Raw genomic sequence first — 17,124 nt, forward strand, 5'->3', positions numbered from 1 at the left:
CTAAGGGCGGGGCCGCCCATGGGTGAGAGCAGAGGAAAGGGAGTGAGGACTCCTGGGTTCTATCCCCAGCTCTGGGAGGGCGCAGAGCCCTGTAGGTAAAGGCAGGGATTGGAAGTCAGGACTCCCAGATTTTATACTGCCCTAGAGATCGCAACTGGTCAATTTCCCCATCTGTAAAAAAGGGGCTAATAACACTTATCCACAGATCTCACCGTGCTTTGCAAAGAGGGCTGAAGCGTGGTGTTGGAGCGATTGCAAAGCCCTGTAGCTCACAGCCAGCCAGGGCTAGAAGCACTTGGTGCATCGGTATAAATGCTTTCAGGACTAGGGCGCATCTTCAGAATTGATCTTGGTATAAAGCAGCTCCCAGTTATAGATAGTTAATAAAGATGCCCCAAATCTGTGAGGCAGAACGGCAGGCATGAGTCCTGAGAGACCTCAAGGCTTTCATCCCTAGGCCGAGTGAGACGGCGCGAGTGTCTGGCCTGTAACGCAGCAGAGCCCAAACCAGTGACTTCTGGACTCCCAAGCTAAGCACAGATCATACACAGCTAGTCTCAAATTTTCAGATCCTGCTGCTTCCCAGTGCCGAGCAGAAAGGAGGCACTGAGAGACCTTGGCAAAGACTTCAAGGCTCTACCCTCTAACTGGGTGGTGATCACTTCCAAGGCACCTATGAGATCATGCATCGCTGCCAGGGGTGCCCGAAAAGCAAAGCCAAGCAAGGTTTTCAAAGGAGCTGCTTGGAACAATTCCACTTCTTTGATGAATTTCCAGGGAGTAGGGGGAAATCCCCAGCACTGCCCCCACCTGGAGCTTGGCTAAAAATAAATAAGCATCTGTGCGTTTGTGAAATTAACAGCGCCAGCAATCTCGCTTTGGAGGAAAAGATCGCACAAGCCTGCACATTCTTGGGTAATGCTAATTCTATCTAGCAATTAGCCAGCACTTCCCCCCACACACAGATCACAAAGCACTGTATGCAGGCAGATCAGCATCACTGGCCCTGTTTCACACAAGGGGAAACTGAGGTACTGGAAAGAGAACCAAGGGTTCCAGACTCCTCGTGCAGGGCCATGCTACCTCTCTGAGTAGCAGCTGGGGAGAAAAGACGTTTGGTCTCTTTGGTTCCTTAGGCTCCCCTATTATTGTATCCGTTTGTTGTCTCTCGTTTTAGACTTAGCTTGTCAGCAGCTCAGGGCAGATCTGCTCTGGGTTTGTCCAGCGCTGGACATTGGGGCGCCTAGAGGCTATCGCGGTACAACCAGCAGCAGCCACTGTAGCTTACAAGGCAGAGAAGGAGAATCTTTAAAACCTTATTCCTAGCTCCAACCTGTGCCCTGCCTGCCAGAGACCCTTAGTCCGGCCTCTTGGATTCAGAGGAATTTCCCTGTTTGACATCACAGCCCCTGGTAACCCCGGTAAGAACTCAAACTAACGCAAGCACAAAGCCAACCCCCCAAGCTCAGATCACTTCTCCCCCCCAGCGCAGAGCCCAACACCTGCTGTAGAGAGAGGCCAATCTCTCAAGGGGACCCTGATCACTTGCCAGCTGGGCCTACAGCCAACACCCTGCACAGCACGTGCTCTGTAGATCCCGGCCCGCAGTACCTGCGGCACAGGGTTAAGAAGCTCTCTTTGGAATCCAGAGGGGCAGGAGACCCCGGGCAGGGGGAATGGCAGGAACTGGGTTATCTTAGCTCTAAGGAAGGACCAGGTTCAAAGCCTGCGCCCAAGCTGAGGGCCGACGTTGCCCCGGGTCGCCCCTGCAGGGAGCCAATCAGCTCACTCACCGTGCCGCAGACCTTCACGTCGTGAAGCCGGCCCCACTCGTCCTCATAGCTGTCCACCATCATGATACTGTCATCCTCCTCGTTGCCCAGCTCAGCGTGAAGGTGGAGCCGAACCTCTTCTCCCAGCGAGTGCATCCCCACGGCAGGGAAGAGCCCGTCCGGGGACAGCGGCATTATGGTGGAGCCAACCTGCGGGATACAGCCAGCAAGACCCTCCATGAGCCTCCAGTACCTCTGGTGTCACCTGCTCACAGCAGGACAGGGCCGTGGTATCTCAGCCGATCCTGCCAGCAGTAGCAGAGTTAGCCACGGGAGCTGAACCTATGGGGTTAGGGGGTCTCTGCGGGTCACAGCTGAGTCACGTCACTGGAGGAAGCCTGCTCTGCTGCTAATCTAGAGGATTTAGCCCCAGGAAGAGCAGCTCACACATTCTGCCCATCTCTGCAGATGGGAGAGTTCCACCGGCAACTTGGTTTTTGACAGATCCCTCCCCCCATAAGCAGTAAGAAACCCAGCCAGATCCACAACCATTTCTACCGAGCGGCTCTCACCCTCTTTCCGTTCTTGGTGAAGAATATCTGGGCCGTCTGGACCTCAAAAGAAACCGGCTCAATCCCGCAGCCGATCCGATCCCCTGAGCTGCACTTCGTCCCAAACTGCCGGCCCTTCGCTCTGCCATTGTAGAGCCTGCGGGTGCGAAGAGCAAGGAATGACCTCGGAAAGCATCGTAGACGCCCCAACGAGAGACTCGCTCACACCCCAGCTCAGCACAAAGGGCAAAATGAACACTCAGGGGAGGGAGGAACACTTCGCGACTATAGGCCCCTGGGCCTCCGCAGCGACATACAGCACTGTCAGGGCATCGTCGATGGAGTAACCCTCCCATTCGCATAGTAAGTGTCCAGGTGATCCCAGATAGCACTCAGCTAACCTCAATGCAGTTGCAAGAAGCCACCTGGACACCGGACAGCTTGGTATCTAGCTAATTCAGCTTGGCTGTCTATCCATCTTAGGTACTTATCAGTAGGGCTCTGAGCACTCCACAATCTTTAACGTATGGTACGTGTGAGGCAGGGCTGGGCTCTCATCCCCACGTACTGATGGGGAACCAAGGCCCAGTGTGGCGACATGACTTGCCCAAGATCACCCCGGAAGTCTGAGAGGCTTGAGCCCAGGTCTCCCAAGTGCCAGCCTGGCGCCCTAAGCCCTGGCCGTCCTTCCTCTCTGGACATGAGGGGATGAGCACAGAGGGTACAGACCTCACCACAGATGTGGTGCTGCCTCGGAAGGGAAGCAGATGGCGCAGCTCAGTGGAGCGCTCAGCAGGGTCCTGATGCCTGCTTAAGAAACTAGGGCTGACAGCACCAGACACACCACAGCAGTAGCAGCTTGGCACATTTTCCAGGTTCACACAGTCCTTTGGACCAGATATAAGGAACACGCAGCTCCAACATAAGGTGGGACGTCTACATGTCGAACGAGCTATGTGTCGTTTCCCCACTAAACCTCTGACTGCCAGAAGTTGGTATTGGACAACGGGGGATGGATCACTCAATGAACTGCCCTGTTCTGTTCATTCCCTTTGAAGCAGCTGGCACCACCCACTGTGGGAAGGCAGGACACGGGGCTAGCTGGGCCATTGGTCTGACCCAGTCCGGCCGTTCTTTTGTTCTTATGAGGATTGTCAGGTCAGGGCTTTTACTGCTGATCAAATTAATTCCTGCATCCACCCAACCCCCCATTCACCCCACACAAGAGTCACAGCCCCACTGACAGCGTCCAGCACCTAAAGCCCCCTCAGCCAAAGCAATCTGTGCCCCCCCCCCCACTCCTCCCAGCCCTTTTGAATCAGCAGCTCAGGAAATGCCACAGGAGACGCATGCGCCAATGTGCTCCCCAGCCACGCCTCAACGCTCCGCTAATCTGCCCAGGGGTGGCACCCAACTCACTTGCCGTCGTCAGCATGGTAGGCCACGGAATCAGGCAGCCACCCCGGCTGATGGTCCAGGCTGTAATACTGCGGCACAAGGCCCACGGCGATGGTCCCCCGCACACCACTGTCCACAATTGACACCTGCAAGCAGTTACGAGAACAATCCTTTTCCAGTCCAACAGCAGCACTTCCTCACTGGCACCTGCTCACATCAACACAGTGGTTTGGGTGATCAGCTAGGGCACCGCCACGCTGCACAATGACAAGTTGGCTGCACCTCCCAGAACAGGGGTGGCGAGAGAGTTTAGACTCAAGTGAGGGAGAACGGAGAAAAAACCAACAGCATAGGCCAGGCTCCATCTCCGAGAACGGAGCTTGAGCTGTTTGGCCTATCAAAGAGAAGAACGAGAGGTGATTTGATCATGGTCTCCAAGTACCTTCATGGGAAGAAAACACCGGTACTAAAGGGCTCCATCATCTAGCAGAGAAAGGCAGAGCAAGAACCCATGGCTGGAAGTTAAAGCCAGACACAGTCCGACCAGACACAGGACACCAATTTGTAACAGTGAGGGTCATTAACCACTAGCATAAATCACCAGTGGAAGTGGTGGATTCCATCTCTTAAGGACTCAGATCCAGACTGGATGGCTCTCTGGAAGGGCAGCTTGAGTCAGTTACTGGGCTCATTACAGGGGTAACTGGGGGAAATTCTCTGGCTGGTGTTACGCAGGAGGCCCCTTCCAGTCTTAGCATCCAAGAATCTCAGTACAGAAATCCCTGTCTGAACATATGGCGAAGACAGCAGAGCTCTGAGACCCAGCACGCTGGGCTAGCAAGAGAGGACAAAAGATGGAGTCACCAGGAGAGAACAACAAGCACACGGAAGGATCTTTAGATCAGCTCCGACCCAGGGAGTTCACCCAGCCCCAGCAGGCGAGATTACCTCAAAGTAGTTGTTGTCTTTGGTCAGTGGGCGGGGGGCAACGTAACAGCCAACCTCCCCAGAGTTCCCATGGTAACTACAGACAAGAAATAAGAGGCCGGGTTACTCAAACATCGTGATCTGGGCACTTTAAATGATACGGGATGGCAGGGTCTGGGTCATGCTCACCTGCCAGCTGAGCTAGCGAATGGAACAGTCATTACCCAATTCATCGCCAAGTGCCCCCGGGGCAGGAGACTAAGGCCTGGAGTTTCAGAAGCAACTGGCAATTTTGGGTGCCCCATTTGAGATGCCTTGGAGGGGGCCAATTCTCAGACAGACCTGAGCACCTGCACTCTGGAAATCAGGCCCCTTGGAGGTGTCTCAAGTTAGGCCCCCAAAAATCACAAGTCACTCTGGAACATTTAGGCCCAAGGGCTCAGAAAGCAGATTGGACAGCTCTGCTTCCTGGCTGCAGTCCTAGGGCATTCCACAAGGCGGCTGGCCCTAAGCAGCAGAAGTCCTTCGTTCCCCACTCCCCTCACTTATGGGATTTGCAACTCAGACCAATCAGCCGCCATCCAGGCCTTGGAAACACCACATCTGCAACTAACATTCTGCAGTTCTAGAGCATTTCAAAGCACGTTACACACACTTATGCCTTATGGTGAGGTGGGTCAGTATCCTTCCCCTCATCCCAATGTACAGATGGGGAAACTGAGGCCTAAGGTAGATGCCAGGAAAAGAATCTATCTCCTCTAGGGAAGCCTTGTTGCTTGGGACATTAATTAGTCAGGACAAAGCCCAGGAGAATATACTGTACGTCACAACCTCGTCCTAACCAGCATCATTGGATGGAGGAGGGGATGGATACAATGAGCCAATTCTAGCTCTAATCTTTGTGAGTCTCAACCCACTGGCATAACCCCAGGATGCATCATTGTTCAGTGAAGATGTTCAAGTTAAAGCATCCATCTGACACCTTTGGGTGCAACACCCAGTGCAGAGAAAGGATCAGACTGGAGCTCTCAAGCAAGGCCTTCAGAGACCTCATCAATTTCACTTTATTGCTTCATTGCCTAGCTGCAGAGGCAGAGGGAGACGGTACCCAGCCACAATGGACCCCTTCCCCGTGCCAGGCGAGAAGGCTGCTCCTTGCTCTCCACCCACTTCCAGTTTGCCAGTCCTGCCAGTCACCTCAGTGTGTCCCCGTCGACGAGAATGTGTTTGAATCTCTCCTGATAGCGGACAGCCCGCACCTCCCGGATCTCCCGGATCCTCCTCCTCCAGTTCAGGAACCGGTAGTGCAGGTTCAAGTCATCCATTATGGCTGTGAGAGTCAACCTATTGAAAGGAAGGGGGTAAGAAGTTAGCTACCAAGCACATACAGCAGGTGGCATGAGACCCTGGAGTCCCCCAGCCAAGATATCATCTCTGCTCCTGAAATGCCAAGACAGCCACAAGGCATTAGCCAGACATCAGAGGAGACTCGGGCCTTGGAAGCCTGGCTCTTCGAATCACTGAAAGACAGCAACAGCACGTACTTCCTACACTGGCCCTCCTACATCCCACACGGTGTGAACCGTTACATTACGCTGAGGGATTGGGAGTCAGACAGGCGCTGCTGTTCTCCTACCTCAGGCTAGGATCGAATGCTAGAGCATGCATAATGCACCTGATGAACCAGTCAGAAAGGCTTGCACCACTCATGTTAAGTATTAGCCCTGTTCTAAAGGGGCAAACTGAGGCACAGATCGAGGCAGTGACTTGCCCAAGGATACACAAGTCAGCAGCAGAAAAGGGGAGAAAATCCAGGAGTTCTGACTCCCAGCCCCTGCTTCAACCTCTAAGCTCCCACTCCCAGCCAATGGGTAGAACCCAGGAGTCTTGACTCCCAGTCCTAGCTCTCACCACAAGAAAACACTTCCTCTATTACTCTCCACTAAGCCAGAAACCTACAAAGAGATAACGGCCAAGACTACATGCCAGCGGCAAGATAGTTTTCATTTGACCCTCTGGATGCTAACACCACTCTCTGGTGCCAGGGGAAAGCTGTACAGAGACACCAGGAACTGGAAACAGACGCACTCTTCAAAGCTCAGAGAGGGTACAGAGGAGGAGAAGAGAGAAAGCAGTACTTGGTTACAACAGAATGCTGGCCTCACCCCCCAGGCCACATTGTGTCCACACACAGTTATTCCTCCCCAAGCCCTCAAAGAAACCTTGCCTCCTCTAACCCATGCAATCAAACCCAGCTGGACTGATCCACCCTGCAGCTGTTTCCAGATCTCTTAGCCCCACCATCCCTCACACAACACTGAGACCTTTCTGACCCCCCCGGCTCCAAAGACAGCCCCTCGCCACCACCCATTCCCAAAGCTAACCCCTGTGCTGGAAGTCACACGTTGAGTGTCTGGGATTTGGCTTATTTGCATTCTGTAGCACTTAGGAGGCCCAGTCATGGACCAAGAGCCCACTGCGCTAGGTGCCACACAAATGACAATCACTTGCCCCAAAGAGCTTACCAACAGATGGATACAGACAGATGGGAGAGCCCATGGAAACAATGTTGGTCTAGACAACGGGCAGTGTTTTGTGTAGGCCCCACAGCAAAGCAGAGCTTTAAGGAGAATCTTGGAGGAGGACAACGAGGTAGCGTTGTAGATGTTTACAGGGAGCGCCTCCCAAACATGAAAGGCAGGATGGGACAAAGCATGAAGGCACTTGTTTGAAAATGCAACAAGAGGACGACAGAGGCTGGCATCCTGGACTGGTCGGAGGAGGGAGTCAACATCTCGATAGTGACCGAGATGACAGGTAGGGCAGGGAGAACTTCCAAGACAGCTGGAAGAGCTGCAACCCCAGCTCAGAAGCAGAGACCATTAGGGTGAACCTGCCCAGCCTCCCCAAAAGGGGGTGGGGTTTCTGATCAATCCCTAAACACAATAGAAGCTCACAGGGTCTTGGACCCACCATAAATCCCTTTAAGAGTTTTAGCAAAGGATGTGACCTGTGTGTTGGTGAAACCGGAGTTCATTCACTCGAGACAGCAAAATTAGTGCGATCAGAGCACCAGTAAGACAAGCCTGGTATTTATTCAAGGCCACTGGCATTAATGCAACCCAAAAGCAAGGCTGGAAAACCCACACTCCCAGGATGAGCAGGGAGCTTCCAGAGGCTAGAAGGAGCAGAGCTGAAGGGTGACTAGGCCATTTATTTCTACAGAGATCCAAGCTTCCTGTTTTTTTAAAAAGGAAGTTCCATTTCTAGCTCTCACCGTTGGGCAGACAACCATTCAAACGTGACCGGAGCCCTGTGCAGCACAATGCTGCCTAAGGCTATGTCTACACTACAGAGCCTATGCTGGCGCACGTGCATCAGCACAGCAGTATGCACCACCAGACGGAGAAGTTCTATCGGCACCACCTTCCCAAACGACATTAGCTATGCTGGTGTAGACCAGGCCTCAGTTTGCAGACAGACACAGCCCCGGTGCTTCTGCTGCTGCTCAGATCCTCCCCAAGAAGCCACAAAACTGATCAGCCTCACATCAGTTTCATTTTGCCTGTTGGGAAAAATCACTAGCAGCAGTAGTTACTGGAGTTTTTTTCACTGCGGAGTAGCCTGGAAGAGAGGCAGCGAAGGAAATAGCCTCCATGCACAAAGTACAAGACTCGGCAGTAGGGTAAAGCACCTTGTCTTTTCCTGAAGTCAGAAGAAAGCCAAATGGGGCACAGGTGGTGTCAGATTAGTGGTGTCTGACTTTACAGACCCCATCTGCTCCGTTCACCTCAGGTTTGATCAAGCAATACCTACACCTTTAATGAGCACAGCACAACTGAAAAAAGGGCCTTTCACAGTCATTCAGGCTAATGTTTTCAAATGATGCCAGTGGTTTCAGGAGTCTCAACTGGAGCACAGCACCTCAGTCCTGATTTTTAGGGATTTTCAGCGTTCACATCTGCAATCAAAGTCACCAGGATTTGGGGCTGTTCAACATCTCTGAAAATCAGGACCAAGATGCAGGCAACCCAAACAAATTAAGGTCCCCCAAATCACTGATCCCCTTTGGGAAAGTTGGCCTTCAAACCTAAGCTGTTCCCACCCAAACCACAGACTTTGCTCTGGTCTGGAAAGCACCCAGCAGGCTCCTGGTGCTATATGCAGAATTATTAATAATGTCAGTATACTAGCTCTAACGGCCAATGCTACAGGGACAGGCGTTTTAGAATCGAGGACAGATAAAATAGGTTACTAACCTATTTTATGGGGGATCTGGCCTCTTCCAGATGCTTGGGAGTGACAGGGCCCATGAGAGCATGAGCAGCAGTGAAGAAAATGCAGACATACAGCGATAACCAAGGGACTCCTGATGCCAAAAAGCCATCATGAGAAGCACCCCCGACAAAGCAAAGCCCCCATTCCCTCAGCACTTGCCTAGTCCTAGGACAGGTCCCCACACTCTCTCAGTGCCCAACCACCTCTCCTCCCATGATCTCTGGGCCCCTACCTGCCACCACACACACGCACTGCCTAGGGGACCCAGGCAGATACCCAAGTAGAGCATCCATGGCTACCACCAGCACCTGATCCATTTCCCTCCTACAACGAGGCACCCACTGCCACCTGCCCACTCACCTTCCACAACAGGGCACTCAGCTATACCAGGGCACCAGCTCATGAAGCACCTGCCACACTCACCTCCCCTCAGCCAGGAGAACATAGGCATCCTCCCTCCCCTCTCTGGAACACCCTTCGTACCTAGGCAATTCCTCTCCCCTTCCCTGCCTAAACCACCGCAGGCGTCCCCTTACATCCCACTGGGCACCCCCTCCCTTTAACTTACCCAGACCCCAGGGCACTCTTCCCCCCTTTCACTTACCCACCCTGGACACCTACTTCCTCCCCACAACTGGGCAGTCTCTCCCTTCACCCACCCTGGGTATCTCCTCCCCCTCAGCTACCCTAGGCCCAGGGCATCCCCCTTCCCCTATCCTCCTGCATCCCACCTGCCCTGGGCATCTCCCCCTTCTCTCACCCCAGGTATCCCTCCCACAACCCACCCTGGGCTTAGAGCATCCCTTCCCCTTCCCCTCGCCCTCCACCCCACCTGCCCCGAGGATCCCGACCCCCGAGGATCCCCACCCCCCAGGATCCCCCCTTCTCAGGTGTCCCCTCCCCCACAACCCACCAGGGCACCCTTCCCCCGTCCTTCTCCTCCTCCCCCCCCCGCCCTGGGCACCCCCCTTCCCGGGTACCTCCTGCCCCTGTCCTCATGCCCCCGGGTACCCCCTTACCCAGCCAGGCCCGTCCTCTCCCTCCATGGACCCCTCCCCACTCGTCTCTCCCGACCGGCTCCGGCTCTGCCGCCACCGCCCGCCTCAGGTCACATCCGGGTGCCCCCCCACACACACCTAGCCGGCTCTCCCCTCCCGCCCCCCCGATAGCCGGTCCGGCCAATCACCGAGCGCTCCGCTTTGACGGGCAGTGCTACGGGCCAATCGGAGGCTGGGACGGGCGAGCGCGGGGCGGGGGCTGAGCGGGAGGCCCGGCCTGGGGCTGGTCATGTGATGCTGGCGGCTCTGGAGGATGCGCTGCTGGTGATGACGCCCCGCGCTCGGGGCGCGCGATTATGACGTAAAAAACGGGGTGGGGCTAAACGCAGTCCTGGGGTTGCAGGCAGGCAGGCAGAGGCAGGGGCAGGGGGAGAGGCGCCTTGGACCCTAGGCTGGGGGAACCTGACCCCTGGACTGGGGAATGGGGGACCCCTGGGCACTGGACTTGGGGGGCTACAGACTGGGGGAGCCTGACCCCTGGACTGGGGAATGGGGGACCCCTGGGCACTGGACTTGGGGGGCTACAGACTGGGGGAGCCTGACCCCTGGACTGGGGAATGGGGGACCCCTGGGCACTGGACTTGGGGGGCTACAGACTGGGGGAGCCTGACCCCTGGACTGGGGAATGGGGGACCCCTGGGCACTGGACTTGGGGGGCCATAGACTGGGGGAGCCTGACCCCTGGACTGGGGAATGGGGGACCCCTGGGCACTGGACTTGGGGGGCCATAGACTGGGGGAGCCTGACCCCTGGACTGCGGAATGGAGGACCCCTGGGCACTGGACTTGGGGGGCCATAGACTGGGGGAGCCTGACCCCTGGACTGGGGAATGGAGGCCCCCTGGGCACTGAACTTGGGGGGGGCTACAGACTGGGGGATCCCTGGATGCTAAAATGGGGGTGGGCAACTAGAGCCCTTTAATGGGGGACCCCTGGGCGTTAGACTTGGGGTCCCTAGACTGGGGGAACCTGTGGGTGCTAGATGGGGGGGCCCTATAATTGGGGAGCCCAGGGCACTCCTGGGGACTAGAATGGGGGTGCCACCTAGAGCCCCTTAATGGGGACTTCCACAGGGGGCTATGAAAGGTTCCAGTTTGGGGCCCTTTAAAGACCCTCCTCAGGGTACTAGAATGGAGGAGGTGCCACCTAAGGCCTGTGCAAGAGTAACCACCCAAGTCTTATAAGGGGATGATACCCCAGGGTTTTATAATGGGGGATCCCTGGGGCATTGTAAGTGAGAGGGACCCACTGAGCCTTATAAAGGGGGGGTACCCCCATAGCCCTAGAATGGTGGGTGACTAGGAAGGCTGTGTAAGGGAAGGGGTCCTCCAGGACACTGTTAATCATGTCATGGAAAATAGCCCCCCTCCTCAGGGCCTAGGCCTGTCATACTGTTTAGGTGCTGGTTGATACGGGGGGAGGAGGCGCCACCTGTCAACCCGGCAGTCGGAGTCCCAGCCCCCTCCCCGTTCTCACCAGTTGCCCCTGGACTTCACTTGTGGGCCCATCCACCCACCCAGTCTCACATATTAACCTCTGGCTAGTCTGGTTTGTCTAGCCCAATGGCTCTCAAACTTTTTTACTGGTGACCTGTTTCACATAGCAAGCCTCTGAGTGAGACCCCCCTTATAAATTAAAAACACTTTTTAATATATTTAACACCATTATAAATGCTGGAGGCAAAGCGGAGTTTGGGGTGGAGGCTGACAGCTCATGACCCCCCCATGTAATAACCTCGTGACCCCCAATTTGAGAACCCCTAGCCTCTAGCTCATCAACATCATACATTTTCCAAGCCCTTGTTACTATTAGTTTGCATGAGAAGGAGATACACAAAATTGCAAGCGGTGATATTCATACATTATTCTTCCGCTCAATCTTTGGTTCTGGTGTTGGAAGGGTGGGCTAGTGGGTAGAGCCCTGGCCTGGAACTCAGAAAACCTAGGTTCTAGTCCCAGTTAGTCACAAACTCCCCCGGCTAACCTTGGGCAAGTCCCTTAATCCACTTTGTGTCCTAGTTCCCCATCTGTAAAATGGGACTAATGCCTGAGAGCTGTGAGAGTGAACTCCATCAGTGAGTGGGGGAGGGCTCAACTCATACAGTGAGGAGGGCCCTAGAAGGAACTGCAGGTTGTTAGCAGCTTGGCAGGCAGGTGAAAAGCCTACCACTGCCCGGGCTGTACTTGTGAGACTTCAGGCCCTGAGCTGAGCTCCTGCATTGAAATCGCTATGGCCCCTGCTGGTGGGTAGCTCACCTCTCTGCACTGCGGGTATCTCTGGGATGCTCCTTCCTGCTTCTTGTGTGGCAGCTCAGAGCTCCTGGCCTCTTGCAGCTCAGACACCTTCCAGGTTTCTAAGCAAGCAGGACATTTCCCTTGCTTCCCCGCCCCATCGCTTATGATCCGTTTTGTGAGCCTGGGGAATGTGCCCAAGGTAACCCCACCTGGGCTCCTGGCAGCTTCATGCATTGCTAGCAGGCTATGGGCTCTGTGACCAATCCGCTTCCTTCTCCCTGCCCTCCTCCCCCAGCCGAGCCAGGACTCAGGAGAACTAGCAGGTTCAGGCCCCGCTCTCTCCTGCTTTGCCCCCTTGGTGCCCAATTCAGAGGGCTTTAGAGTGGCCAGACTTTACATGAGCCTGAACCAGCCTAAAAAGGACTTGAGCATTTTACCCAGGAGGGGCCAACTCTTCCCCTTGCACCTCCAGAGCTCCCCTGCCCCGCCCCGGAAGGGGCTATCTCTGCCCCTCTCAGCCCCAGAACCCTCTCACCCTGCCTTCTGAGGGGTGGTCTCTGCCCCTCTCATGCCCACAGCTCCCCATCCCACCCTGAACAGGGCCATCTCTGTCCCTCTAACCCCAAATCCCCCCTGCCTCATGCTGGGAGGGGTCATCTTGGTCATCCCCCTCCCCATAGCAGAGCTCCCTCTGCCCCATCCTGGGAGGGAGCTGCCTCTATTCGTCATCCTGTACACGCCTGCATTTGAACTCCACCTTCTTCTGTTTTTACACCACGGGCCAAATTCCTTCCTGGAGTAACTCCCCCCCCTCCCCCTTGGGGCTGGGCCTGAGGTCCCTCTCTCCTCCGATCCGTGGTTCTTGGCTCCGCGCATGTTCCCTTCCCCCATTAGCTCAAGCATTGCTTGGCTGACGTCCAGCCTAGCCCTCCAGCGAGCTGTGCCCGTCCAGTCACTGGCTCTGCCGCAGGATGAAGGGGACGGCGTCCAGATTGCTGGAGCGGCCTCGTGTCCTTCAGAGCACTGCGGTGAGTCCTCTGGGCTGAGGAGCAGCCGGGGCAGCCGAGCAAAAAACCTTCTGCATTGGCAAGAGCAGGCGGGTCACCTGGTGGCCTGCAATAGCTACTGGGGAGGATGATGCAAAACCAGGGCCTCTGATACACACACACCCCCACAGCGCTGCTCTGAGCCAGGACTTCTTCATTGCTAGGCAGCATGGGGGAGATCGGGCTAGCAAGGGAAATGCCAATTCCCTGCTCCCCGGCTAGGGAAATAGCTGTTTTTCTGTGGGTTGCATCCCCCGTTACTAAATGATTGCCCCCCGTCTAGGACTCTGTGGTTGTCGCTGCCTCACACACAGGAGGCATCCAGAGCTTCCCAGCATTAACAGGGACAGAACTCGGATGCACCTGCTCCAACAGCCCAGCCCTTGGAGTTAAAGGAGAATCTCCATCGGCAGCAGAGGGCCTATGACACACAGTGGACTAGCTCTGATTCCCATCCAGCAGGGGGCAGTGGTGCACATCCACCCAGTGAGTGGAGGCGAAATGACTTGCTGAATGACTTCCTGAATCCTGTGGAAGAGCTGGCAAAACCCAGGAGTCCCAGCTCCCACTTTGTTGTTCTAACCCCTCAACCACACAGCCAAGAACAGAGCCTGAGGGTTCTGGCGCCGGTTCCCCTAACCCCTGGATTCTCCCCTGCTTGGCACCTTGCGTTAGTCAGTTACACCTGTGCAGAGCGGGTTTAAAATGCTGCCACAGAGTGAGGGGTGAATTCTGGTCAGGGAACACTTTACAACCAACTGTGCACAGGTACCAGCAGGGGAACGCTGTCCGGGCCCACTGGGCATAGCTGAGATCACCAGACTCCTGCAAACTGCATTCTTAGAGTCAGATTTTCCCAAGCACCTGGCACTACTGAAGCCAGGTTGTCAAAAGAGATCAGATTCTCTCCCCCCGCCCCTCCCCAGCCTCCCTAGACTAAATGGCCTGGTTTGAAAATCTGCCTTCCTGTTCAGGTGCCCAGAGAGGAGCTGCAGGGGCGGGGGGGAAGGGCTGAGCTCTTGTGAAGAGCTGGTTCTCGTCTCACGTGGTGGAAACCCGAGGCCTCTCCATTGAACTCAGTAGAGTCCATTTGGATTTCACAGAGACATCAAGGCCAAAAGGAACCATTGGCATAATCTCGTCTAGACCATCCGAAGCATATTCTACACCATTGTGGCTTGCCAAAGGGGGCTGGGATGGTCTAGTAGTTAAGGCCAGTGGCAGATTAGCCACTGGGCCAATGGGGCCCATTCCCGGGGGCTCTGGAAAAAATGGGCACCCCACACCCCAACCCTGCTCCCTGGCAGGAGTGCTGGGCTGAGCGGGGCAAGTGAGGGGCACTGCAAGTGGAAGGGGTGGGGAGGGGCCCCCACTTGCTCTGGCCCAGGGCCACACAAAATCGTAATCTGCCTCCGATTAAGGTGCTAGCCTACAAATCCTCTGCTCTGCTACAGATTCTCCGTGTGTCCTTTGGCAAGTCACTTAGGCTCAGATCCTCAAAGGTATTGATTACCCGTGGGAGTCAGGCACCTCAATACCTTTCAGAGTAACAGCTGTGTTAGTCTGTATCCGCAAAAAGAAGAACAGGAGTACTTGTGGCACCTTAGAGACTAACAAATTTATTAGAGCATAAGCTTTCGTGGATGCATCCGAAGAAGTGGGCTGTAGTCCACGAAAGCTTATGCTCTAATAAATTTGTTAGTCTCTAAGGTGCCACAAGTACTCCTGTTCTTCTTTTTGCGGATACAGACTAACACGGCTGCTACTCTGTATCCAGGCTTGGTTCATAGATTCCAAAGGACGGAGCTCCACATCCCTTGGGAAGCTGTTCCTATGACTGATTTCACTCCCGGCTACAAATCCACCTTTTTTCCTGTTGGAACATAATGGACAAACGTGAACAGAAATCAGGCCCTAGGGGTTAAAACCCTGCCCTGGGGCAGCACGCAGGGGCATGCTGGGTGGAAATTGGGGAAATGCAAAGAGGGTGAGGGGTGGATCTCAGGAAAAGCAAGAGGCATGTTCCGCTCAGGGCCAAAGAACGCCTTGTTTATGGGAAATGGACTGTGGCTACCTCCCAGGGCTGCTTGATTGTGTTCCAGAGGACGGAGCTGCACTTGGGAGTCCTGCTCAGAAATCATCACCTCTTGGATGGCCTGGAACAATATCAGAGCCCCCCGCCCTGAGCGGGGGTTCTCCCCTCTGTCCCCACAGCTCCAGGCCGGAGAAAGCAGAGAGGCCGGTCCATCGCTAGCACCACTTTGCTTGCAGCTCTGGGTTGCATTTCAAAGGTGGCTCCGCTGCCCTGCACCCAGTTAGTCCTCCGAAAGCGAAGGGTTAAGGGGCGCCATCCAGTGGCAAGCATCTGCAACAGTCGCTTCTTACCAGGGAGAGGTCCTGCCCCTGGGATATGATTGGTACAAATTCAAGTTCAACAGCTACTTGGACAGTTAATTAACTGCACCTCTTTCCTCGGCCCTTTGGGAGACTGGAGTCCCTGCAAGTGGAGCTACTTAATGACAACACTTCACTCTTCTCAGCCAAAGGAGGGTCACGATCCCCCTTTTCCCAGTGGATAAACGGAGACACCAGCAGGTCGAGTGACTCACCAAGATCACCCAGCAGCTGGGACTAAAACCGGGGTCCAGCCCAGTGCTCGATCCACTAGGCCCAGTGCATCTTCAGGTGTGTGGGTGTGTGTTTGTGTACTGCTACTGATGTAAAGGAAAATGAAGAATGCAATATTCTCAAGCACCTTGCCATCCATCCAGGCTCCAGGGACAACCATTTGCTAAAGGCACAGTGCTTTGCTGAGGGTGATGCCGAGTTCGGCATCTTGCTCTATCCCAGACTTGTGACCTTGGGTGAGTCCCTTTAAGGGCTCTGTGCCTCAGTTTCCCCATCTGTAAAATAGGGCCAACAATACTGACCTGCCTACATCCCAGGAGGGTTTTGAGGATTAACCAGTTGCCGGTTGTAAAGGGATTTGGCTGGAAAGCACTGGGTGGGAAAGCCGTGTAACACTGATTTCTGTCTGCTCCTCTTACCCCCCTGTTCTTGGACTCTATAAGGATTTGCAGGAGCAGAATCCAACAGAAAACTGAATTTTGTTATTTTTAAAACGTGTAAGAAAAGCTGATTAGTGAAAACGAGAGGCAAGGAAAGAAAAACGCTGGAAGCAATGGGGGAAATAGCCAGAACAGAAACCCTGGAGGTGAGCAGTTAAAATTTCCAAGAAATACTAACAACATCCAAAGATCTTTACTGACGTTAATAAAGCCCCACGAGAGAGATAGGAAAGTAATATCATCTGCACTCTCCAGACATGGCAACAGAGGCACAGGCAAGGAAAGTGACTTGGCCAACGTCACGCAGTCAGTGGCAGGGCTTTTCATAGAACCCAGGAGTCCTAATGCCCAGTCCCCTGCTCTAGCCACTAGACTACACTTCCTCCCTGAGCCAGGAACAAAACTCTGATATCTTGACTCCCATTCCCCTCCTACAACCTCTAAACCACACTCTCCAGAGCTGAAAATGGAACCCAGGAGTCCTGACTCCTAGTTCCTCCTGTTTTAACCACTAGACAACACTTGCCCCCAGAGCCAAGAACTCAAACTGGGAGTCCTGACCCTCAGCCCTCTGCAGCCACCACTGTAACACATCCCCTTCCAGAGCAAGAAATCCAAGAGACCTGACCCTCCCTAGGACCCTGCTCTAACCGCTAGTCAAGAACCCAGGAGGCCTGACTCCCATGCCCCACTCTAATCAGTAGACCTAGCCTGCCAAATAAGCACATTGTTTTAAGACTCACAAAGGCCAGCAGTAAAAATGATGTGTTATGTTTTAGGAAAGAATTAGACA

General features: G+C 54.6%; 1 protein-coding gene across 2 annotated transcripts in view; it reads right to left on the reverse strand.

Annotated features, from left to right (window-relative positions):
- The window catches only part of SPRYD3 (SPRY domain containing 3), a 39,559-nt gene extending 27,301 nt beyond the window's left edge, over window positions 1-12,258 (reverse strand). Inside the window, exons 1-6 of one of the 2 annotated variants that reach the window (XM_054012653.1) lie at window positions 12,239-12,258; window positions 5,846-5,992; window positions 4,670-4,745; window positions 3,743-3,867; window positions 2,345-2,480; window positions 1,794-1,982 (exon numbers count right to left, since the gene is read on the reverse strand). In XM_054012653.1, the coding sequence (XP_053868628.1) occupies window positions 1,794-1,982; window positions 2,345-2,480; window positions 3,743-3,867; window positions 4,670-4,745; window positions 5,846-5,973 (654 nt within the window). In that variant the 5' untranslated portion in view covers window positions 5,974-5,992; window positions 12,239-12,258. Of the gene's footprint in view, window positions 1-1,793; window positions 1,983-2,344; window positions 2,481-3,742; window positions 3,868-4,669; window positions 4,746-5,845; window positions 5,993-9,945; window positions 10,040-12,238 lie in introns of those variants that run through there. The other variant, XM_054012652.1, reaches the window with a different exon arrangement.
- Between the last annotated feature and the right edge of the window lie 4,866 nt (window positions 12,259-17,124).

This window comes from Malaclemys terrapin, chromosome 23 (genome assembly GCF_027887155.1).
Source record: "Malaclemys terrapin pileata isolate rMalTer1 chromosome 23, rMalTer1.hap1, whole genome shotgun sequence".
NCBI classification, from domain to species: domain Eukaryota; kingdom Metazoa; phylum Chordata; order Testudines; family Emydidae; genus Malaclemys; species Malaclemys terrapin.